Source organism: Bubalus bubalis, chromosome X, assembly GCF_019923935.1.
Source record: "Bubalus bubalis isolate 160015118507 breed Murrah chromosome X, NDDB_SH_1, whole genome shotgun sequence".
Classification (NCBI taxonomy): Eukaryota; Metazoa; Chordata; class Mammalia; order Artiodactyla; family Bovidae; genus Bubalus; species Bubalus bubalis.
This window is the reverse complement of record NC_059181.1, coordinates 1,679,733-1,703,381: the sequence shown is the minus strand read 5'-3', so window position 1 is coordinate 1,703,381 and position 23,649 is coordinate 1,679,733. Positions and strand designations below refer to the sequence as shown.

The window sequence follows — 23,649 nt, the reverse complement described above, 5'->3', positions numbered from 1 at the left end:
AATGCTACCCACTTCAGTATTCTTGCCCGGTGAATTCCATGGACGCGGAGCCTGGAGGGCTGTAGTCCATGGGGTCTCAAAGAGTTGCAGACGACTGAGCACACACACACAGCGATATACATATAGATATACATGGGGTTTCCATGGTGGCTCAGTGGTAGACATTCCGCCTGCCAAGCAGGAGACACAGGGTCGATCCATGAGTCGGAAAGATCCCCTGGAGAACGGAATGGCAACCCACTCCACTATTCTTGCCTGGAGAATCCCATGGACAGAGGAGCCTGGCAGACTACAATTCATGGCAGAGAGTTAGCCATGACTGAGCAACTACCACTCACCCTTAAAACTGATATTGTGTAGCTTTTGTCTTTGTCTGACAGACTTCACTTAATATGCCCGTCTGTAGGTCCATCCATGTTGCTGCAAATGGCATGCTCTCTTTCCTTTTCATGGCTGAGTAATATTCCATCTCATATCTGTACTCCATCTCCTTTATCCTTTCCTCTACTGACGGACAATGAGGTTGTCTCCACGCCTTGGCTATTGTCTGTAATAAGAATGATGAACTTTTAAGAGGTACAGCTGTGTTATTTTGCCCCCACAAGCCCAGGACAATCTTACAGACAGCCTCAGGGCCCAGTCCTTCTGACACTGCCTGGGGTCACGAGGAGTCGGACCCACCTTAGCACACAGAGGCGCATACAGTACCGTATTTCCCAGGACAAAGATATGTGTTCCCTTCCTCTGCATGATTTTACTAATTTAACTTCCTGACGTTGCTATCGAGAGCATTGCTGTCCAAAACAAATTCAGCACAGATCTGTATTATTTCGCGTTTTTAATGAGCCTTGTTTCAAAAAGTCAAACCAGGTGTAAATGATTGCATTCAGAACTTGATTTAATTCAGGATGTCCCAGATGGGACCATTTGAACTTAGTGTCCATATCAGCGTTGACAGACTCTCCATGAATATTTTTTGTCCACATCTCACGGCGTGTGGGATGTTAGTTCCCCAGCCAAGGATGGAACCTGTGTGCTGCCTGCTTTGGAAGCATGGGTTCTGAACCACTGGACCTCCACGGAAGTCCTCCATGAATCTTTGGTACTCAGGTTTTGAAATTCCAAACACCGTTTCTCCTTTGGTGTGAATTGATTTCCTATCAGATACTCAAGATCTGTGTTTATTGCCTGTGACGCTTGAAACGGTTGGAAAGAAAGCAGATTCACGTGCATTTTTCAGTCCGTGCATTGAGTGTGGGTTGTTACATTTAAATTCAAATTAAAACGGGTTAGAATTTCACTCTGTGCAGCGAAAGGGCAGCTGATGACTCCCGTATCAGAAGCTAGATCTGGAACAAACGCCCATGGTGTCCATTCGTGTGACGAGTTGGGGTTCGTTCACGTGAGTACTGTTCCTCACGTTGCAGAAACATCTGTTTATGGCAAACAATTGGGGAGCAGTTTTACATTAAAGGAAGTCAGTCCTCGAGGAAGTCAATCCTGAATAGTCATTGGAAATCAGTCCTGGGTATTCATTGGAAGGACTGATGCTGAAGCTGAAACTCCAATCCTAATTGGCCACCTAATGCAAAGAGCTGACTCATTGGCAAAGACTCTGATGCTGGGAAGGATTGGGGGCAGAAGGAGAAGGGGACGACAGAGGATGAGATGGTTGGATGGCATCACCAACTCAATGGACATGAGTTTGAGTACACTCCGGGAGTTGGTGATGGAGGGAGGCCTGGCGTGCTGTGATTCATGGGGTCGCAAAGAGTCGGACACGACTGAGCAGCTGAACTGAACTGACTTAACATTAAATAGCTCATGTGTGATGGCTTTTAGACAGGGGCCATCCTGCGATTACTTTCTCTGATGCGGTTAAAGTCAGTATCCTTTTCCCCTATAGAATTTCATCACTTACATGGCTAAGAATAAAATGGGGTGCTTTGTGTCTTAGCTGGAAAAGAATCCGCCTGCAATGCAGGAGACCTGGGTTCTATCCCTGGGTTGGGAAGATCCCCTGGAGAAGGGAAAGACTCCCCACTCCAGTATTCTGGCCTGGAGCATTGCATGGACCGTATAGTGTGTGAGGTCGCAAAGTGTTGGACACAACTGAGTGACTTTCAGTTTATGTAGAGAGAGTGCTGCTGCTGCTGCTGCTAAGTCGCTTCAGTCGTGTCCGACTCTGTGCGACCCCATAGACGGCAGCCCACCAGGCTCCGCCGTCCCAAAGAGTGTAGGTAGCTTTAAACCTCGGTTTCAGTCGATGATAGGGGTGCTGCCACCTATTGGCAGTGTTGGGTATAAACTCCACCCTTTTTTTAAAAAAAAAAAAAATTGTTCTTTTTGGCTGTACTGGGTTTTCCTTGCTGTACTTAGGTGGCTCAGCTGGTAAAGAGTCTGCCTGCAATGGAGGACACCCTGGTTGAATTCCTGGATCAGGAACTTCCCCTGGAGAAGGGAGACGCTCCCCACTGCAGTGTTCTTGGGCTTTCCTGGTAGCTCAGATGGTAAAGAATCTGCCTGCGATTTGGGAGACCTGGGTTCCATGTCTGGATCAGGCAGGTCCCCTGGAGGAGGGCGTGGCAACCCACTCCAGTGTTCTTTCCTGGAGAATCCCCATGGACAGAGGAGCCTGGCGGGCTACAGTCCATGGGGTCACAAAGAGTCAGAGACGACTGAGTGACTGAGCAGAGCACACAGGCTTTCTCTAGTTGTGGCGAGCAGGGGGCCCCTCTCCGGTTGTGATCCGCGGGCTTCTCATTGCAGGGGCTTCTCCCGTTGTGGAGGACGGGCTCTAGAGCAGGCTCGGTCACGGTGGCACGTGGGCTTTTCACTGCCCTGTGTAATGTGCAATCTTCCTGGACCAGGGATGGGACCCCGGGGACAAAGCAAGGAAGCAGGGGTGATGAGAACCTGTGACCACCCCCAGCGGTGGATTCCTAATCTCTGAACTTCCAGGGGAGGCCAGTTTTTTTTTTTTTTTAATTAATTAATTAATTAATTTTATTTTTTAAAAATTTATTTATTTATTTATTTTTGCTTTTACCAGTCTGTTGCTCCCCACCCATCTCCCTGAAGCCTCATGCCTGCGTGCTGAGTCATGTAACCCCGTGGCCTGCAGCCCGCCAGGCTCCTCTGTTCGTGGACTTTTCCAGCTAAGAATACTGGAGTGCGTGGCCATTTCTTTCTCCGTGATTTATTTTTTAATTGGAGGGTAACTGCTTTACAGAATTTCATTGTTTTAAATTTATTTATTTTTAGTTGAAGGACAATGGCTGTCCAATATTATGTTGGTGTCTACCAAACATCAACATGAAAGTCGTTTTTTTTCCCAAAGTCATTTTGTTTGGAAGCCTGATTCCAACAAACCGTCAGTAAAATGCTTCACAGATTTGCTGGGTGATCAGTTTGCCCGACTTTCACCAGTTCCCAGCTGAGAAATCTGTGGTTCTGAGAGGTGAGACGGTCTGCCCGTATGCCCACGGTTGCCAAGCGAGAGTGCTTTATGAGTTTTAGGTTACGTTTATTTCCCTTACCCAGAGGCTCTGTTAGGGGAAGCACCTCGGAGGGGCATGAGGAATGAAGGCTTGCTGTGGGCACTGCTTGTCTGTGTTGGACTCGTGTGTTTGCCCGTTTCTAGAGGGTCGGGTTGCGTGTGTCGTAGGTTGTGGTCACCCCTGTGTTCCTTGTGTTGCTCATTTCATCTGTGAAATGAGAGGTGTTCCTACCTGTAGGGTGACAGGTAAGGATGTCTGGATCTGGTCATTGGAAAGTCTTTCCTAAAAACAGTTCGATCAGGTAGTGCATGTCGAGTAGACAGTCAGTGCTTCTGAGTTTATCACGTCCACCCTCGTGGCACCAACGTCACCTCCAAAATTGTCCCCTTCACTTTCATCACCACTTCCAGCATCAGCAGCATCAGCACCAGCATCGTGATCACCCTCCTTTGCTGTGGACTGCATTTATGTTCCTCCAGAATCCGCGTCTTAAAGCTCTACCCCCCGTTGTGACTTTGTTTGGAGATAGTCTTGTTGCAAGGGAAATTAAGGTCAGGGGACGTCATGGCAGTGCGGTCTTAGAACTACAGGACGTGTGACCCTGTGAGGCATTTATTACCCTCCCCACTTCTGGAACTCCACGATCAGCCTGCTGGCTGACCTGAGTTCCTGATGACCGTCTCTTCCCGGCTCATTCTCACTTTGTCCTCCCGTGGTAAAGAGAAATCTCTGTCCGCCTCCCTCTTCTTACATGGACGCTGGGTTAGTCCCAGTCTTCTCTTGATTACATCTTGCAAGACCCTGTTCTAAGCAAGATCACATTCATGGGTACCAGCCTTTCGTTAGGACTTTTGGGTGGAACACAGCTCAACCCAGTATGGATGCCATGGCAGGCACTTGGGAAAATGAACGTACCACCAGCTGGACATCTGTTTTACAGACCAACCTCTCTCTCCTTGGATAATAGCCTCCTACCCGCTGAAAGTGTTAGTCGCTCTGTCGTGTCCGACTCTTTGCCACCCCATGGACTGTAGCCCCGCCAGGCTCCTCTGTTCGGGGGAACTCTCCACGCAAGAATGCTGGAGTGGGTTGCCATGCCCTCCTCCAGGGGATCTTCCTGACCCAGGGATTGAACCCGGGTCTCCCGCACTGCAGGCGGATTCTTTACTTTTTAAGCCACCCAGGAAGCCCCGTGTTGTAGTGGAAATGATAACACTGAGTGAGTGAAAAAGAGAACACCAGACCATTGATAATTCACAGCCTGGACCAGCACTTTCCCACCAGCATCAACAGCTGTATGTCTTTGTCTTTCCATATTTCCTGCAATCAGAAGCTTGTTTCTAACAATGTATGCTTCTGTGCCCAAGAGGATTACGAAAATTTTTTAAGTATAAAGAGAATTCTCTTAAAAGAAGAAGACAACTGTTCCTGCTTTTCAGTAAGTGTCTGCTACGAACGTGGGTGTACACAAGTCTGTTCAGCTCCCAGCTTTCAGTTTTCTTTAGAGATATTAAGTGAGGACTGACATTTCCGCAGCTTATGGAAATTCTGTTGCAACATTTCATGGAACTGCAATTCCGCTTTGAGATGTAAAGTTTTAAGAAGGTTTGCTCTATTCTGAAGCTCTTTCTAGCAATTCATGCCTCTCTAGCTCCCAAGAAGTGTGGAGTCTTTTTGGAAAAAGCTTTTGCTTCAAAAAGATATGGAGAAGGACATGGCAACCCACTCCAGTATTCTTGCCTGGAAAGGCCCATGGACAGAGGAGCCTGGCGGCCTGCAGTCCGTGGGGTTACATGACTGAGCACGCGTGTCTGAGGTTGGAGGGAGATGGGTTGGTAGCAATAAACTGGTAGAGCTAAAAAAAGAAAAAGGTGTCAGGCTACCTGAGTCTTCTTGGAAAACTGCTAAGTCATACAGCCTTCGATGTGTGGGCTCCTCACCTGAGGTTGCAGCCAGACAGAGACTCAACTTTCCGCGCGTAAGCGGAGACACCACCCCTGGCAAAGGATATAGTTACCTGCTACCGCCTCCAGCTGGTCTGGACGTCACAGCTGAGGCCCAGGCTTCCAGCCGTATTCAGGCAACCTCGGATGTGCCCCCAGGCTGGAAACACAGCTCTAACGGGATCAGCCAGCAGAACTAAAGAATTTCGTGAGCTAAAGCAATGAGGTGGTGATAGTGGGTTTTTTTGTTTTTGTTTTTGTTTTTTTTTAATCGCCTGCTGGTGCAGGAGACTTACGGGGAGACGGTTTCTTTGCTGGGTCCATCTTCACTGGTTGGATCTCCGGCTTTCAGCCTGATGTGCTGTGTTGTCGTTCAGTCGCTCTGTCACGTTCAACTCTTTGCGACCCCATGGACTGCAGCACGCCAGGCCTCCCTGTCCATCACCAACCCCCGGAGCTTGCTCAAAGTCATGTCCATCGAGTCGGTGATGCCATCCAAGCATCTCATCCTCTGTCGCCCCCTTCTCCCGCCTTCACTCTTTCCCAGCATCAGGGTCTTTTCCCGGCTGTCCTCTAGGTGGGGCCAAAAGCTCACTTTTCTGCAGGTCTCAGCTCATCTGGGGGAGAAAATCAGTTCCAAAGTTCTCAGCCCTGTTTCTACCCCAGACATCCCAGAGCCCCTTAACCTCAAGAGTTTTAAATGCCGCTGCTGAAACTAACGTGTCAGTGAACCCACAAAAGCTCAGCACACACTTCAGACCTTTTGCAGAGACAGCAGAAAAGATGTTTCACTAATGTTTTGCTTTTCCTCTGGGAGAAGAGAACCAGTTCATTTATTTATAAAGCAGACATATGGGCTCCTGATAGTCACTCCCAGGTACAGCAGGCTTCACGAGTCAGTGGTTTGAATCTGTTTTCATATCGTTTTATTGGAAAACAGGACTGTGGGGGTTTTGCTTCTGAGCAGCAAAGAGAAACACCAAGAACAACACACAGCCGTGATAATAGGACTGTTACTTCGAGTCGGTTTTGCTTAATGAGTGTTTATAAAAGGAAGCAGGGCTTCCCTGGTGGCTCAGACTATAAAGAATCTAGCTGCCATGCAGGAGACTCAGGTTTGATCCCTGGGCCAGGAAGATCCCCTGGAGGAGGAAATGGCAACCCACTCTGGTATTCTTACTTAGAGAATCTTACTTGGAGAAGAATTACTCCAAGAATTCTTACTTGGAGAATCCCAGAGGAGCCCGGTGGGCCACAGTCCATGGGGTTGCAAAGAATTGGCCGTGACTGAGTGACTTTCATCATTTCGTCATGATCATAAAAGGAAGAAACTCAGGGAAGACAAGGTTATTGTCTTTATGTATGGGGTAGGATAAAGACAAGGACCTGCTGCTGTCCAGCACAGGGAATTCTGCTCAGTACTCTGTAATAACCTTATGGTTCCAGGGGGAAGGATGGGGAAGGGATAGTTTGGGAGTTTGGGATGGACATGGACACACTGCTGTATTTAACAAGGAGAACCAGCAAGGACCTGGTGTACAGCACAGGGAACTCTGCTCAATACTCTGTAATAACCTTATGGTTCCAGGGGGAAGGATGGGGAAGGGATAGTTTGGGAGTTTGGGATGGACATGGACACACTGCTGTATTTAACAAGGAGAACCAGCAAGGACCTGGTGTACAGCACAGAGAACTCTGCTCAGTGTCACGTGGCAGCCTGGATGGGAGGGGAGTCTGGGGGAGAAGGGATCCATGTACATGTGTGGCTGAGTCCCTCCAGTGTCCTCCTGAAACCATCATAACATTGTTCATCGGCTATATGCTAATACGGAGTAAAAGTTAAAAACCTTAAATTGAAAAAAAAGTGTCTATAAAAGGAGAAACGTCACAGAGGACAGCGTTGCCGTGTTTATCTACGGGGTTGGGGTCTAAGGGTCCGCGTAGATTAATTCAGTGACGTAGCCTCCCCGCTCCTGAGGTGCATGCGTCGGCCAATGACAGCTGAATTCCATGGACCCCACCTCCTTCTTCTTTTCCCATAGGACGTGGACCCTCTGCGGGACCCCCGAGTACCTGGCCCCGGAGGTCATTCAGAGCAAGGGCCACGGCCGAGCGGTAGACTGGTGGGCACTTGGCATCCTGATATTCGAGATGCTCTCAGGGTGAGTACCGCTTCTCTGAGGAAGATGCCTGCAGCTCCCTGTCCTGTTGGCTTGCTCTCGGGGGCTGAGCCCCTGGGATTTGGTACAGGGGGTCAGGGATGCACACGCTTGGAGTGGGGTCTCCCACAGTTCCCTAGGGTGCTCAGCCGCTAGGATTTGGTGCAGGGGGTCAGGGATGCACACGCTTGGAGTGGGGTCTCCCACAGTTCCCTAGGGTGCTCAGCCCCTAGGATTTGGTGCAGGGGGTCAGGGATGCACACACTTGGAGTGGAGTCTTCCCACAGTTCCCAGGGTGCGCAGCCCCCAGGATTTGGTGCAGGGATTGTCAGGGGATGGACATACTTGGAGTGGAGTCTTCCGAAAGTTTCCCACTGTTGGTGATGATGGTATGAACTGACCATTCGGCTTGCTTTCAAAAGAAGAAACAGGAGGAGCTTGGAGGACCAGCAGGGTGTGTCTCTTGAGATCTTTTGTCTCTGAGTGTCGCTGTCTGCCAAGAATATACGATTCATCACACACCGATCACTCCGGAGTGATTCCCAGAGCTGGGTGTATATGTTAGTGATTGAGTCGTGTCCAACTCTTTGCGATCCCATGGACTGTAGCCCACTGGGCTTCTGTGTCCCTGGAATTGTCCCAGACAAGAATACTGGAGTGGGTTGCCATGCCCTCCCCTAGGGGATTTTCCCGACCCAGGGGTGGAACCCAGTCTCCTGCATTGCAGGCACCAGGGAACCCCGAGCTGGGTAGCGGGCATGTTGGATAAAGAAATGCTCTTTCGGACATTTGGAAGGAACAGTGCTACAGAAATGAAAGAGTGCGTTCTTTCCTGAAAACCCCAGACGTGCCTGGGAATGTTTGGAATTCCATTTACCTCCCCGGTCCAGATTCTGGAGAGATGCACCCTGTATCAGCGTGACTAACCACTCAAGTCTGACATTTTTGTGAGGTGTTGCTAGGAATTCCGTGAGGTGGTAAAGAATCTGCCTACAATGCAGGAGCGGAAAGAGGCGGGTTCGATCCCTGGGTTGGGGAGATTCCCCTGAAGAAGGAGAATAGCAACCCACTCCAGTGTCCTCGCCTGGAGAATCCCATGGACAGAGGAGCCTGGCGGGGCTGCAGTCCACGGGGTCACAAAAGAGTCGGATACGACTGAGCGACTGAGCACGCACGCACACCTCGTTTCCGCACACCGGGCAGGCAGCAAGCATCTTCCCCGTAGACGTCCGTGGAACAGCTGCTTCCTGGCTGTTCTGTGCTCACAGGGCTCTTCTGTTGGGTGCTGTGCTTGGCCGGCGGGCAGGGGAGGGGGAGTGTTTTCCACCAAGGACTCCTCCGCGCCCCCGCCTGCCCCTCCTCCGCCCCCTTGCCCTTCTTCTGTTCTCTCTGTCTCTGCTCACACGCCTCTGTAGTCAATCCCATAGACCAAAAAAAAAATCCCTTCCCGTGCACCCCAGCCCAGGAAGTCCCGGTCAGAAACACAGGACGGAAATGCATTCCCTGCGGTATCAGAAATGCAAAATGTAAAAGGAAATGCGAGAAGCGTGCATCTTTCTGCGCCTGTGTTTGATCAGTGCTCCACACGTGTCCCAGCCACGGGTGGCTGCGTTCCTTCCTGAGCGTTTCTGACCAGCAGAGGGTAGCATTGCTTGAGAATTGAATCCCGCTGCCCCGAAGACGTTTTGCTAGAATGGACTTCTTGTGTCTTCTGGTTTCTTTTCTGTATTATTACAGGGGAAAAAAAAAATGTAATTTCATGGAATAATATGGAATATCATAGCAAAGATAACGCTGGAATATAGTATACGATTGGAAGATATGTTGTTGGAAGATAATGGCATATTATTAGGACATATGGGGCTTCCCTGGTGGCTCAGACGGTAATGAATCCGCTTGCAATGCAGGAGACCTGGGTTGGATCCCTGGGTCGGCAAGATCCCCTGGAGAAGGGCATGGTGACCCACTCCAGTGTTCTTGCCTGGAGAATGCCATGGACAGAGGAGCCTGGCGGGCTGCAGTCCACGGGGTCAGAAAGCGTAGGACACGACTGAGCAGCTATGTTCTTTTACTATGGGAACCTACATATTCTATAGTGTAATCAAATATACTACAATAGAAATTATTAAAATACAAGAGAGTAGAATTAGAATACAATATTAGGATATATTAGAATGATTATTGCAGTTATTATGTAAACATGATTATTAGGAGTCTAGTGTTTTAATACACTCTATCCCAGTAGTCGGACACAACTGAGCGACTGAACTGAACTGAACTGAACTGACCCTGGCAGTATCGTAATAGGATGTGTGCTACGTGTTTGCTAAGTATACCTTCAGTCGTGTCTGAGTCTGCAACCCCATGGACCGCAGCCCGCCAGGCTCCTCTGTCCACAGGATTCTCCAGGCAAGAATTCTGGAGTGGGTTGCCATGCCCTTCTGCAGGGGATCTTCCTGACCCAGGGTTCAAACCCGGGTCTTCTGCATTGACAGGCAGATTCTTTACCTTCTTAGCCACCAGGAACATTGAGGTAGGTCAAAGATGTCTATAAAAAAAAGATCACGGATAGGTGATGGGGAAAAAAAATTGCAAAATTGGCATATATATATATATTTTTGGTGGGGGGGCTCGGGTTAGATACTCTTGAGGCATGTGAGATCTTCCCGGGTCAGGGATTGAACCCATGTCTCCTGCATTGGCAGGCGGATTGTTTACCACTGACCCACCGGGGGAGGCCCTGATGTGCATTTTTTAAAAAGAACACTTATTTGGCTGAGTTGGGGGTTGGTTGTCAGTTGTAGCCTGCCAGCTCTTTCACGGCGGCCTGCAGACAGTCTCGTTGTGTAGCTTGGAGTCCGTGGACCCAGCACATCGGGCTCACTTGCTCCACGGTCTTAGTTCCTCGACCAGAGATGGAACTGGTGTCGTCCGTGTTGTAAGGCGGATTCTCAACCCCTGGACCGCCAGAAAAGTTCCCGGCCATGCATTTTTTAAGATGAAATTCTTGCGTTTGCCTTCGTGGGGCAGTACAGGTGGTCCTTCTGTCTACAGCTCACCACGGCTGATGTCAAGATGCAAGTTGTGCCCACGTGTGTGAATGACACTCACTGCCTGTTTTATTAGGACCATTGCCATATTGTCAAGTAATTTTCCTCCAGTTCAGTCGCTCAGTCGTGTCTGACTCTTTGTGACCCCATGGACTGCAGCACGCCAGGCCTCCCTGTCCATCGCCAACTCCCGGAGCTTGCTCAAACTCATGCCCATCGAGTCAGTAATGCCATCCAACCATCCCATCCTCTGTCATCCCCTTCTCCTCCCGCCTTCAGTCTTTCCCTGCATCAGAGTCTTTTCAAATGAGTCAGCTATTCACATCAGGTGGCCAAAGGATTGGAGTTTCAGCTTCAGCATCAGTCCTTCCAATGAATATTCATGATTGATCTCCTTTAGGATGGACTGGTTGGATCTCCTTTCAGTACAAGGGACTCTCAAGAGTCTTCTCCAACACCACAGTTCAAAAGCATCAATTCTTCAGTGCTCAGCTTTCTTCACAGCCCAACTCTCACATCCATACATGACTACTGGAAAAACCATAGCCTTAACTAGATGGACCTTTGTTGGCAAAGTAATGCTTCTGCTTTTTAACATGCTGTCTAGGTTGGTCATCCTTCAGTTAAATTAGTCAAATAAAGAAAAAAAAAAAAAAAGGCTTAGAAGGAGAGAGGCTTCCCGGGAAGTCCAGTGGTTAAGACTGAGTTTCCACTGAGAGCAATGTGCCTTCTGTCCCTGGTCAGGGAAGGAATACCCCATATCCTGTTCCATGCGGCCAATAAAAATTATTCGAAGGTTTCCATTGAATAAAAGACACTTGAAGAAAACTTTCACATCTGGGCGGGCTTCCCTATTGGTCAGTTGATAAAGAATCCACCTGCAATGAGGGAGACCTGGGTTCGATGCCTGGGTTGGGAAGATTCCCCTGAGAAAGGGAAGGCTACCCACGCCAGTATTCTTGGTCTGCGGAATCCCGTGGACTGTATATATAGTGGACTGTATATATAGTCCATGGGGTGGCAAAGAGTTGGACACGACTGAGCGGCTAACACAGACGTGAGATCCGGGCGCCCTCTTAGGCCGCTTTCCGCACCCCGACCTCTCGGACGCGCGTTCCGTCTGGCTTTTCTCTCAGGCTCCATCTGTGAGCACTCCCTGGTGATGACTTTTTTCCGCTCGTTAAAGCCACTTCTGGCATACCTTTCCCGTGACGGCGGCGTCTCAGGCCAGCTTCCTCGGGGCTCCGTATGCCGTGTTCTCCGGGAGCCCGTGGAGGAATGTATGACGCGTTTTCTCCCGGGCCCGTTTCTGAATGGAAACCGTCCCGCGGCGTATCCTCATTCACACCCACCGCCCAAGGCAGGGATACGAACCCCCGGCTGCTGTTGGAACCGGCTTCTGGCTCAGGGGCGGAGGGCCGACTCGGGGGTTTATTCACTCCAAGGCGTTCACACTCGCCGAGGGCTGGGTGTCTCTTGGCCGCGGTAGGCTCGCGATCCATGGAAGCTGGTTCCTCTAAAAGTACAACTGGCCGGGTTAGTTGTAGTTCTGAGACCGTAATGGGCTACCCAGGTACGCTCAGGGGTGAAGAACTTGCCAGCCAAGATAGGAGACGCAGGTCGGATGCCGGGGTTTGGAAAGATTCCCCTGGAGGAGGAAATGGCAACCCACTCCGGTATTCTGGACTCGGAGAATCCTATGGTCGGAGGAGCCTGGTGGGGCTACAGTCCATGGGGTCGCAAAGACTCGGACACGACTCAGTGATTAAACAACAGACAGTGAGTGGCTGTGTGTTGTCTAGCTAGTCACATAGCCTCGTGGTCATGGCCTTTTCTAGACTTGCCCGTCCTCTGGAGCTGGGACAAAGTGCTTGACGCTTGGCCTCTTGGAACCGTGCCTCCATAGCTCGTCCTGAGTCATCCGTGACTCCAGGGTGAGAGGAGAAAGTGCACTCCGAAAAATAAGATTCTCTTCTGCCCATGGCAGGTGGGAGGAATCCATCCTTATAAAGCCTGGGGGTGTTTTTTTGTATTTTTTTTTTTTCCCCCGCACTGGCCACTAAAAATAGACGTTTGTATGTTTCTAACAGGTTTCCTCCGTTTTTCGATGACAATGCCTTTGGCATCTATCAGAAGATTCTCGCTGGCAAGATAGACTTCCCCAGACACCTGGAGTTCAGTGTCAAGTAAGTCAGCCGTGTGCTCTGGTCATCGGAGGTGTTTATTTCTAAAGCCCGTGACAAACCCCCAGTGGAGACGTCCTGCCCAGCTGGGTCCCATCCTGGTTTGTTCCTCTGAGCTGAGCTGACGCTCTTTGGCTGGCTCATCTTTTCCCCCCGAAAAGGAGAAAGCTTTTCATGACTGCTGGGATAACGCTTCACCTCTTTCTGACTCACAGCCGTGTTTTACATCTTTTGAGATAATGGGTGTATTTATCTTTAGCGAATAAAAGCTGTTTGGCATCGTATTGAATAAGGAAGCAGCTTTGTTATTGGAGAAGAAGGCCCTTGTTCTTCCCAGCTAGTTTGGTGGGTGGTGTGGGCATCGATGACTTTGCATGCTAAGTCTCTGCAATTGTGTCCGACTCTCGGCGACCCCATGGACTGTAGCCCGCCAGGCTCCTCTGTCCATGGGATTCTCCAGGCGAGAATACTGGAGTGGGTTGCCATGCCCTCCTCCAGGGGGTCTTCCCGACCCAGGGATCAAAGCAGGGTCTCCTGCATCTCCCGCGTTGGCAGGCAGATTCTATACTGCTGAGCCACCGGGAAAGCCCTTGTATAATGTGTAAGTACTGTGAGCGATTACGTTACTTAAATAAAATTTTCAAGGCGGAAGTAAAAGTAAATGATTTCTTGAAACACGCTTTGACGTAATTGTGTCGAGTCCTCATCTGCTGTGTGAATGCAGGCTTCTCTGACCTTCTGTGTTGTGATTTTTTTATTGTTATTCAGTCGCTCAGTCGTGTCTGACTCTTTGCGACCCCATGGACTGCAACATGCCAGGCCTCCCCGTCCATCACCATCTCCCAGAGTTTACTCAAACTCATGTCCGTTGAGTCCGTGATGCCATCCAACCATCTCATCCTCTGTCGTCCCCTTCTCCTCCTGACTTCAGTCTTTCCCAGCATCAGGGTCTTTTCTGATGAGTCAGTTCTTTGCATCAGGTGGTCAAAGTCTTGGAGCTTCAGCGTCCGTCCTTCTGATGAATATTCAGGGTTGCTGTCCAGTGAGTCAGTATTCTGACACCGCCTGCTATTTAGAAGGGAAATCTCAGTGACCCAGCACACACAAAAATACTTGCCTTGCTTCTGGGAAGGCAAGGAGTCCAGACAAGACTCCCACAGATAAGCAGACCCACCGGGCAAAGCGTGATGACTGATTTTGATAGAATCACACGTAGTGTAGCTGGCTGGGGTTGGCCTGGCCGGTGTATTTTAGATGAAAGTCAGACATCCCCAGGGCAGACAGGGTTTCCCCTGCTCATGTTCAAAGGCTGTTCATCTCTACGATGATCTGATCAACCTCTGCGCCTTAGCTGGGTTGCAAGTCTGCATCGTGTAAATTGTTTGGGTTATTCAGGAACAGATAATGGTGAGAAAGGGCCTTCCCAGGTGAAGCTGGTTGTGAAGAACACGCCTGCCAATTCAGGAGACATAAGAGACGCGGGTTCGATCCCTGGGTCGGGGAAGATCCCCCGGAGGAGGGCATGGCAACCCACTCCAGTATTCTTGCCTGGAGAATCCCATGAACAGACGAGCCTGGTGGGCTGCAGTCCATGGGGTCGAAGAGAGTCAGACAGGACGGCAGTGACTTAGCACTCAACAGTGGTGAGAAAGGCTAGAAGACGCTTAGTCATCGTGAAGACTGAATCACGGGGCGGGTGTCCTTGTCCCGTGCTGTGGATTTTATTGCTGTTGACCTGCTGTTTTGCATGGGTCCATATCAACGTGTCTGTGTTTCTGTCTCCTTGCCCCACCCCCGGCCCACACAGAGACCTCATCAGGAAGCTGCTTGTTACCGACAGAACAAGGAGACTGGGAAATATGAAGGTGAGTGTTTGTATCCCTATATATGGAATGGTAGCAGCTTCCCACGTGAGGTTTGTGGTAAAAAGTCCACCTGCCAGTGCAGGGGACGTAAAAGACTCGAGTTCGATCCCTGGGTCGGGAAGATCCCCTGGAGGAGGGCATGGCAACGCACTCCAGTGTTCTTGGGCTTCCCTGGTGGCTCAGCTGGTAAAGAATCTACCTGCAGTGTGGGAGACCTCAGTTCAATCCCTGGGTTGGGAAGATCCCCTGGAGAAGGGAAAGGCAACCCACTCCAGTATTCTTGCCTGGAGAATCCCCCTGGACACAGGAGCCTGGAGGGCTACAGTTCACAGGGGTCGCGGAGTTGGGCACGACTGAGTGTCTTGGCACGTATTAAGTGGTATTCGCTTTAAATGCCTCTCATTTGACTTCAGACGTGTCAACAATGGCAGAACAGTCTTACCGTTTCATCGGCCAAATTTCAGATTTGATTCACCCAGAATTGAGTCTCCTCGTCTCTCCAAAGAAGTTGGTGACTCAGCAGTGATCTATAAGTTAACTAATCATCGCTTTCTTTATTTACTTATGTATTTTTTTTTGTTTCTGAATATTTTTTAAAATTTTCACTGATGGATAATTGCTTTACAGTATTATGTTGGTTTATGCCACGAATCAGCCCGAATCCGCCATAGGGATACCCATGTCCCCTCCCGCTTGAACCTCCCTCTCGTCATTCACATGTCATGCAGTTAACCCCCTTAAATCCGACAGTCGGATGGCTTGCGATATGTTTGCAAAATGATGAACTCGTCACCACAGTTTTAAAGAACAGGCTCGTTCCTTCCAAAAGAACAAGTAACCTGTAGCTACCACTTCTCTGAAGTTTCTGGACTTCCCTGGCGGTCCAGTGCTTAAGACTCCAGGCTTCCACTGCAGGCAACGCGGTTCTTATCCCGGCTTGGGGAATTAAAATCCCACACGCTGCAAAGTCTTTTAAAAAAAAACAAAACCCATCTCTCAAGTGTGACATCCTTGATTTGCATCGTAGTCGCGTGACTTAATCTCTGGGCCAAAGTGAGCAAATGACATCATTTTGTGAACCTCCTTTTACACGTTTGTAAAAGTAGCTCAGGTGGTAAAGCTTCCTGCCTGCAATGCAGGAGAGCCGGGTTCTATCCCTGGGTCGGGCAGACCCCCTGGAGAAGGAAATGGCAACCCACTCCAGTATTCTTGCCTGGAGAATCCCATGGACAGAGGAGCCTGGCGGGGCTACAGTCCATAGGGTCGCAAAGAGTTGGGCACGACTGAGCGACTAACACACTCACACACACACACACACAATGAGCACAGCTTCAGCGGAAGGAACTTGCCAAGGTGAAAATGCCACTTTTATGTTGGGAGGGCCTGAACCATAATCCCCCTTTGGTCTTTGTGGTCCAGAGCAGTATATGCGTGAACAGCATGTTGTTGCTATTTAGTCACTGAGTCGTGTCCGACCCTCTGCAACCCCATGGAGTATAGCCCACCAGGCTCCTCTGTCCATGGGATTCTCCAGGCAGGAACACTGGAGGGGGTTGCCATGCCCTCTTCCAGGGGATCTTCCCCAACCCAGGGATGGAACCCACATGTCCTGCCTTGGCGGGCAGGTTCTTTTACCCCTGACCCACCAGGGAAGCCTGAGCACCATGACTGCATTTCTTTCTATAATGAGCAAAAGCATATAATGATGCTCACATGCCTTCCTTCGTGGTCTTCTCCGGGGACAAAGGCTCGAGTCAGAGCGAACCCCTGTTTCTCTCTGTGTGGAATCGTCCGGAGCTTCTCTGGGCTACGCGCTTTCCTGTCCTGCCGGCCTTCTCTTCGCTGACGACGGCTGTTCCTTTTTGCAGAACGGAGCCGAGGACGTCAAACAACATCGGTGGTTCCGGGTCGTGGACTGGGGCGCCGTCCCCGAAAGGAAGCTGAAGGTACGGCCGTACGTCCGGTCTGCCGGCTCGCACCCGGGCAGTCTCAAGTTCTCCTGAACACAGACGTGGGCTCTGAGTCTATGGCTCGGTTCCTTAGGATGAGTACCTAACGAAGTGATTCAGATCGTTAATAACTGAAGTTCACAGTGTTGAGAGGGAAGACCTGAGCTGAAGAGTCGGGCTTCCCCGGTGGCTCAGTTGGTAAAGAGACCTCTTGCGATGCAGGCATCCCCAGTTCGATCCCTGGGTCAGGAAGATTCCCCTGGAGAAGGGAGTGGTAAACCACTCCGGTATTCTTGCCTGGAGAATCCCATGGACAGAGGAGCCTGGCGTGCTGCAGTCCATGGTGTGGCAAAGAGTCTTCGAGAACATCTATACCTTAATTGAAAAATTACAAAACAAAACATACCAATGTCAGTGGTTACATCAAAGATCAGTGGTCCCAGATCAACCCAACAAGTATAATGATAAAGTTTGAAATGTGAGAATTATCAGAAGGTGACGCAGAGCAAGAAGTCTGGCAGTGTTGTTTGAGGCAGGACGCAGATAGACTTGCTCGATGTACAGTTTCTGCAAAGCTTCAACTTGCAAAAAACACCGTATGTACAAAGTGTAATTAAAAGTTCAGTTCAGTCGCTCAGTTGTGTCGGACTCTTTGCGACCCCATGAATCGCAGCACGCCAGGCCTCCCTGTCCATCACCAACTCCCGGAGTTCACTCAGACTCACGTCCATCGAGTCGGTGATGCCATCCAGCCATCTCATCCTCTGTCGTCCCCTTCTCCTCCTGCCCCCAGTCCCTCCCAGCAACAGAGTCTTTTCCAGTGAGTCAACTCTTCGAATGAGGTGGCTAAAGTACTGGAGTTTCAGCTTTAGCATCATTCCTTCCAAAGAAATCCCAGGGCTGGTTGAGGCATGCTTAAATGGAATGACTTCCTGGGGCAGACTTGCTCCATGCAGGGTTTCTGCAAAACTTTGATTACATAAAAAAAAAAACCCAAAAAACAAAAAAAGGGTATGTATGGTGTGTGCGCTTGGTCACTGAGTCATTGTGTCCGACTCTTTGCGAACCCATGGACTGTAGCCCACAGGCTCCTCTGTCCATGGGGATTCTCCAGGCGAGAATTCTGGGGTGAGTTGCCATGCTCTCCTCCAGGGGATCTTCCCAAGCTAGGGATGGAACCCAGGTCTCCTGCATTGCAGGCAGATTCTTTACAGTGTGAACCACCAGGGAATCCCAAGAACACTGGAGTGGATAACCTATGCTTTCTCCACGGGTTCTTCCCAACCCAGGAATGGAACCGGCATCTCCTGCATTGCAGGCGGATTCTTTACCAACTGAGCTATAAATTGCAATAAAACTAGGCGTGCCTGAATGTAACAATTTCCTGGTGCAGACTGCTGCCTGCAACGTTTCTGCAAAGCTTTGATTTATAAACAAAACAAAACATAATTTTCTGTATGGTGCAATAAAACTAGGCGTACCTGAATGTAACAACTTCCTGGTGCAGACTTGCTCCATCCAAGGTTTCTGCAAAGCTTTGGTTTAAAAACAAAACAAAACAATTATCTGTATAGTGCAATAAAACTAGGCGTACCTGAATGTAACAACTTCCTGATACAGACTTGCTCCATCCAAGGTTTCTGCAAAGCTTTGATTTAAAAAAAAAAAGAGAACAAATACAGTGTTAAAAATGTGATAAAACTGGGCTTGCCTGAATGTAACAACTTCCTGGTGCAGACTGGCAAGGTTTCTGCAAAGCTTTGATTTATTAAAAAAACAAACGCAGTATCTGCAAAGTGCAGTAAAGCTGAAGCATGGCTTTACCAATGTAAGATTACTGGTGAACACTGTTCCTCTGTAACCACGGTGCTGTGTCTCTGCTGGTTCCTCAGCCCCCAATTGTCCCCAAGCTGTGCAGTGAGGACGATACCTCCAACTTCGAAGCCTATCCTGAGAACGACTGGACTTCTGCCCCTCCCGTGTCACAGAAAGAGCTGGATGTCTTCAAGAATTTCTGAGCTCGGGACTCCCCGCCTGGAAGGTATATCTTTATTTTATGTATTGACTTTTGAAATATCAAGGCACCCTTTATTTCATGCATTCATGATATCACTTGAAAGTATATGAAAGTGAAAGTGTTAGTCGCTGAGTCGTGTCTTGACTGTGTGATCCCGTGGACTGTAGCCCACCAGGCTCCTCTGTCCATGGGATTCTCCAGGCAAGGATACTGGAGTGGGTTGCCATGCCCTTCCCCAGGGGAATCTTCCCAAGCCAGGGAATGGAACCCGGGTCTCCTGCATTGGCAGGCGGGTTCCTTACCGTCTGAGTCACCCGGCAAGCCCTGTATCAGTTGAATTCTGTTTATTTTTAAATTTCTTATATGTATATATATTTTTACATATACATGTATTTCTTCTTTTTCAAATTCTTTTCCCATATAGGTTATAAGAGAGTAGTGAGCAGAGTTCCCTGTGCTATGTGGTGGGTCCTTGGGGATTGAACTGATTTACAAAACAGAAGCAGAGTTAGATTGCAAGTGTGGGCCCTGTAGTTTTTTCTTCATCATAAAATGTTTTGTCTCATGGTGAGGTCCTATGGCAGAGTACCAGGAAACGGGGACCCACTCTTCTTTCTGGGCTGAATCTCTTTTCAAATTGTAGACGAGGTTGGACTAGTTCTATGGAACATGGAGACCCCACCACCTTTTAAAAAAAATCCTTTCAATTTCCTTTATCCGGCATTCTCGCTCCATAGAATTCAGGCTTGTGGGTCTTTGCAATAAGAGTGTGAAAGGAATCTTTGGCTTCTTTTGTCCGGCCGTTGTTGTTGTTACTCTTAAGATGACAAATGGTGCCCAGGTGTTTTGAAAACGTAACAAAACCCAGACTTCCCTGCAGTCCCTTGGGTAAGACTCCATGCTTCCAATGATGCAGGTTCAATCCTTGCTTGGGGAACTAAGATCTCGTGTGCCACACAGCGCAAGCAAAAGATAAAGAAGAATAAACATTTAGAAAAGTAACCGAATCCTGTTTTATTTCAAGCCAGACACAGGGTGATCTGAGCCTGCCTGGCATGCACAGTGGCCCCCATGCCGACCCGAGGAGGCATCTGTCTTCTTCTTGGAGTAAGGATGCTTCCGCGTGTGTATACGCCTGGATGTGTATAAAGAGACTGGAGAGCTGTTGACCTTCGTGGCCCTGGAATTATTTAATCTACTGGAAATCGGCTGCACAGTAGGACACTTTGAACATTCGTTTGGTTGGAGGTTTTCTTCTTTTTAGCCTTGTGTGTTCCTACTGAAATATCTTGGGTTTCGTTTTTTTTTTTTTTTTTTCCCTTATAGACTTGACTTTTTAAGTTTGAACTCAACTTGTTCAGATATAACCACAAATGGTGTGTGTGTCTGTACGTTTGCTCGTGTCTGTGTATAAAAAAAGGCGGTATGCTTGGAGCACAGAAATTGTGATGTACATGTTCCTACTTTCCAGAGATTATATTTATGTTTCAGATTTTTCTTTTCTTTTTTTTTTATGAATCTGTTCTCTTGCTGGACAACATTTTTAAAGTTATGATATATGCATTTTTTATCATCTTCTATGCATTTTATGGGTATATCCTATGACAGTCTGTATCCAGGATGTTTAATGCTTTGTGTCTGGTAGCCTGAGGTCTTGAAACCAGAAGGCAAAGGAAGGAGATGTGAGTTTGAATTTTAGTCCAAGACTAGCTGCTGACCGCAAATGCTTTTCTCAAGGCATTTTGTCTGTGGCATTAAAAAAAATTTCAGACTCTGTAGGGAGATGGCTAGCTATTCATATTCCATGTTCAATCCCTGGACCAAAAATGCATCTCCCGATACAGAAGAGTCTCTTTTCAGCATTGGCTCGGGGAACTTAACGCACATGTTTTTCTTTTCCCCTTTGGTTTTGGGAAAAGCAAGGAACGGAAGGGACACGATGGAACCGTTTGAACCTTCCTTGTTTCTGCTTGGTTTTATTTCTCCTCAACAGCGTTCGCTATGCTTCTGGTTTCACAGACCTGCCGGGCCTGTGCCGGACAAGCCTGGGGTGAGCTTTGCTTTCCCTTTGGGCCCGAGGGTTGGGTGAGGACCGTGAACCCTGTCGATCGCAAAAGCCAGGTGTCGAGTGTGTCGCCGGGAGCAAGTGTTGCTGTGTAAGTTTGGGTCTTCCCAGAAGCAGGACGTGGTCAGAGGTGCTTGGCATCCTCCTTCATTGCCTTCTTTTACCCTCTTTCTCTTCTGCTTTCTGATTCTAACCTTTGCTGTGGGAAAAAAGCTAAACGGGACTCAGCTGGAAAGGCAAGAGTGGCTCAAACCCGTTGTGTAAAATCCGGTCGTAGGGTCCAACCACGCCCTTGCCCGGCGCAGGTCTGTGCATTTAAGCAGTCGGTTCTAGAGCCTTCAGTGGCTGCGGGGGATCAGTCAGTAGACCTCCCAGGCCTCTCCCTCCCCCCAAGCCCTTCATCCTCCCTTTTCCAGCCCAGAAAGGTTCAGCTCCTTGGACCTCAGGGCTGCAGACAGTGTGTCCTCGGGACGTGCTGCTAGAAAGGCTTGGGTGCGCCCTCAGCTTTCAGCTCTTCTCAGGTCTCTGCAACTCAGGTATTCTTGGGTCACCTGGTGAGTTCTTTGCTGCCGACACTGTTTTGTTCCTGTGCTGGGCCAGAAAGGTGTGTCTTTCCCAGCTTTTGTGCTTCCCCCGCTTCTGCAGGCACATCTAGGGGTGTGGAGAGCTGACGTTTGGGAAAACCATATGGTTTTTTTTTTTTAAACGTAGCACAAATGTCCAAGGACATACATGTATATATCAGATTTGACTATTTGCACCATGAAGAATGGGTACTTTTGAACTGTGGTGTTGGAGAAGACTCTTGAGGGTCCCCTGGACTGCAAGGAGATCCAACCAGTCCATCCTAAAGGAGATCCAACCAGTCCAATCTAAAGGATTTCCTGGGTGTTCATTGGAAGGACTGATGCTGAAGATGAAGCTCCAGTACTTTGTCCACCTGATGCAAAGAGCTGACTCGTTGGAAAAGACCCTGATGCTGGGAAAGATTGAAGGCAAAAGGAGAAGGGGACGACAGAGGATGAAATGGTTGGATGGCATCACCGACTCAATGGATATGAGTTTGAGCAAGCTCTGGGAGTTGGTGATGGACAGGGAGACCTGGCGTGCGGCGCTCTGTGGGTCACAAAAAGACACAACTGAGCAGCTGAACAAAAAGCAACTCCTGGATCAGAAGACAAGGGCTGTGTGTGCTTGAAGGAGATGTGAACAGAAATGACACCTATAAATCTTCGAGCCGAAGGCGCTAAATCACCCCCTTCTGATAAATGACCTCGTCTTCAAAGAGCAGTCCGTTCCGGAGGTGAGAGTGAGTCCAGGATTAACTAAAACAGACCTTAAAATGGGCAGCTCATTAAAAATTTACTTTCAAAGTGTGCACTTGGATAAATGTTCCCAGAGAACTGTTATTTTGGGTCTGTAACTTTTCCATCACCACACGCTCTTTGGATTAAACGGTGAGCCAACTGGGACTAAAATTTTATCGTGCCGTTCCTGAACTATTACGTCACTGAATGTTAGAAGGTTACATGAGCAGCGTAAACCTGCACAGAGATACAGACTCCACGAGGAAACGCATTCAGTCCTGTGTCCTCTGACTATAAAAATAAATGAGTATTATTTGGAGCCTTATGCTTGAGCAAACACGAAATAAATGAAACACCTTTCTTGAACACAATACAAAAATTGTAAATACACATGTTGATCCTGATGCATATTTTTTTGGCTTCCTTCTTCCTCTCTAGTAATTTATGAGATGAAACAGCACAACAACGCACATGTGTTGCCTTAATTTTGAAGAACTATGCAGGGAAAACAAAGGTTCAAATACCACGGATGGCTCGCTTCTTCATAAAAGCATGGTCGTTGATCATCAGCCATGCAAAGCAAATTGCAAAGGAAGAGGAATTCCAACACTGCCAGGCGGGGTTTACCTCACCTTTGACACCCCTGCCGCCCATGTAGTTATTGAACGCATTATGTGCTGTTGGCTGGGCCGTAGATTAAACGGTCTGGCGTCATGCAGTGCTGGGCGCGATCAAAATGAGTCTTGAACACACGGACGGCTCGCCGCATACAACCAGAAAATCGTTCACTCCCTGGAGGCATTCTGTGGTGTTCGAGTCTCGGATCAAAAGGAATCAGGGTGTGCAAGGTTTAGAAGACAGTTCACGGCCGCCGTGACAACATTCCGAACCGGAAAAGGAGAGATCTGTTTTTTGTTTGCTGCCGTTTGACAAGTCTGCAATATCTCCTTAAGTGACAATACTCTAAAAAGTCTTGGGACTCCCCCACCGCCCCCCGCCCTGGTGGCCTAGTGGCTAAGACTTCAGCTTCAAGTGTTGGCGGGGAGGTGGTGTGAGTCTAACCCCTGGTTGGGGGAGCTCAGATGCCACAAGCCTTACTGACAAAAAGCCAAAAAAACGAAACAGAAGCAATGTCACAAATTCAGTAAAGACTTTAAAAATGGTCCTATTCCACCACCCCCCCCAAAAAAAATATCTTGTAAAGTCTTTAGGAAATGCATTGATTTCAAGAGGTGGATTGGGGTGGGTCTTGTTTTCCTCAGGGAAGAATAAAGCCAGCCTGGTTTGAGAGCCATCTGTAAAACTCACAAGGAGATAAAATGCTAGCCGTTCATAACGGCATATTGTTCGTGGTCGTGGCCGTTGGGATATCCCGCTCAGCAGACCTGTATCATTGGCCAGCAATGGGGAACAACAAAAACAAAAACCATGATTTCTGCTGTCGATTTATCAAAATATGCAAAGGAAAAAACCCCGATAACCGGCATGCACGTCACACCATCACGATGCTTTAAAACTCCTCCCATTCTTGCTCCTCGGGCAGGTCTGGCATCACCTTGTTTTTCACCATCTCGGGCGACGTTTGGTTTCCTTCTCTGCATCTGCATTTGA

General features: G+C 48.8%; 1 protein-coding gene across 7 annotated transcripts in view; it reads left to right on the top strand.

The window, feature by feature from the left end:
• Positions 1–20,160, top strand: part of PRKX (protein kinase X-linked) — a 54,936-nt gene extending 34,776 nt beyond the window's left edge. For 4 of the 7 annotated variants that reach the window (XM_025277259.3, XM_025277257.3, XM_006049285.4 and 1 more), the window contains 6 exons: positions 7,486–7,605; positions 12,743–12,838; positions 14,643–14,700; positions 16,569–16,646; positions 18,542–18,690; positions 19,691–20,160. In XM_025277259.3, the coding sequence (XP_025133044.2) occupies positions 7,486–7,605; positions 12,743–12,838; positions 14,643–14,700; positions 16,569–16,646; positions 18,542–18,667 (478 nt within the window). In that variant the 3' untranslated portion in view covers positions 18,668–18,690; positions 19,691–20,160. The remainder of the gene's footprint in view (positions 1–7,485; positions 7,606–12,742; positions 12,839–14,642; positions 14,701–16,568; positions 16,647–18,541; positions 18,691–19,690) is intronic. The other 3 variants (XM_025277258.3, XM_044936720.2, XM_044936719.2) reach the window with 3 other exon arrangements.
• The last annotated feature ends 3,489 nt before the right edge of the window (positions 20,161–23,649 follow it).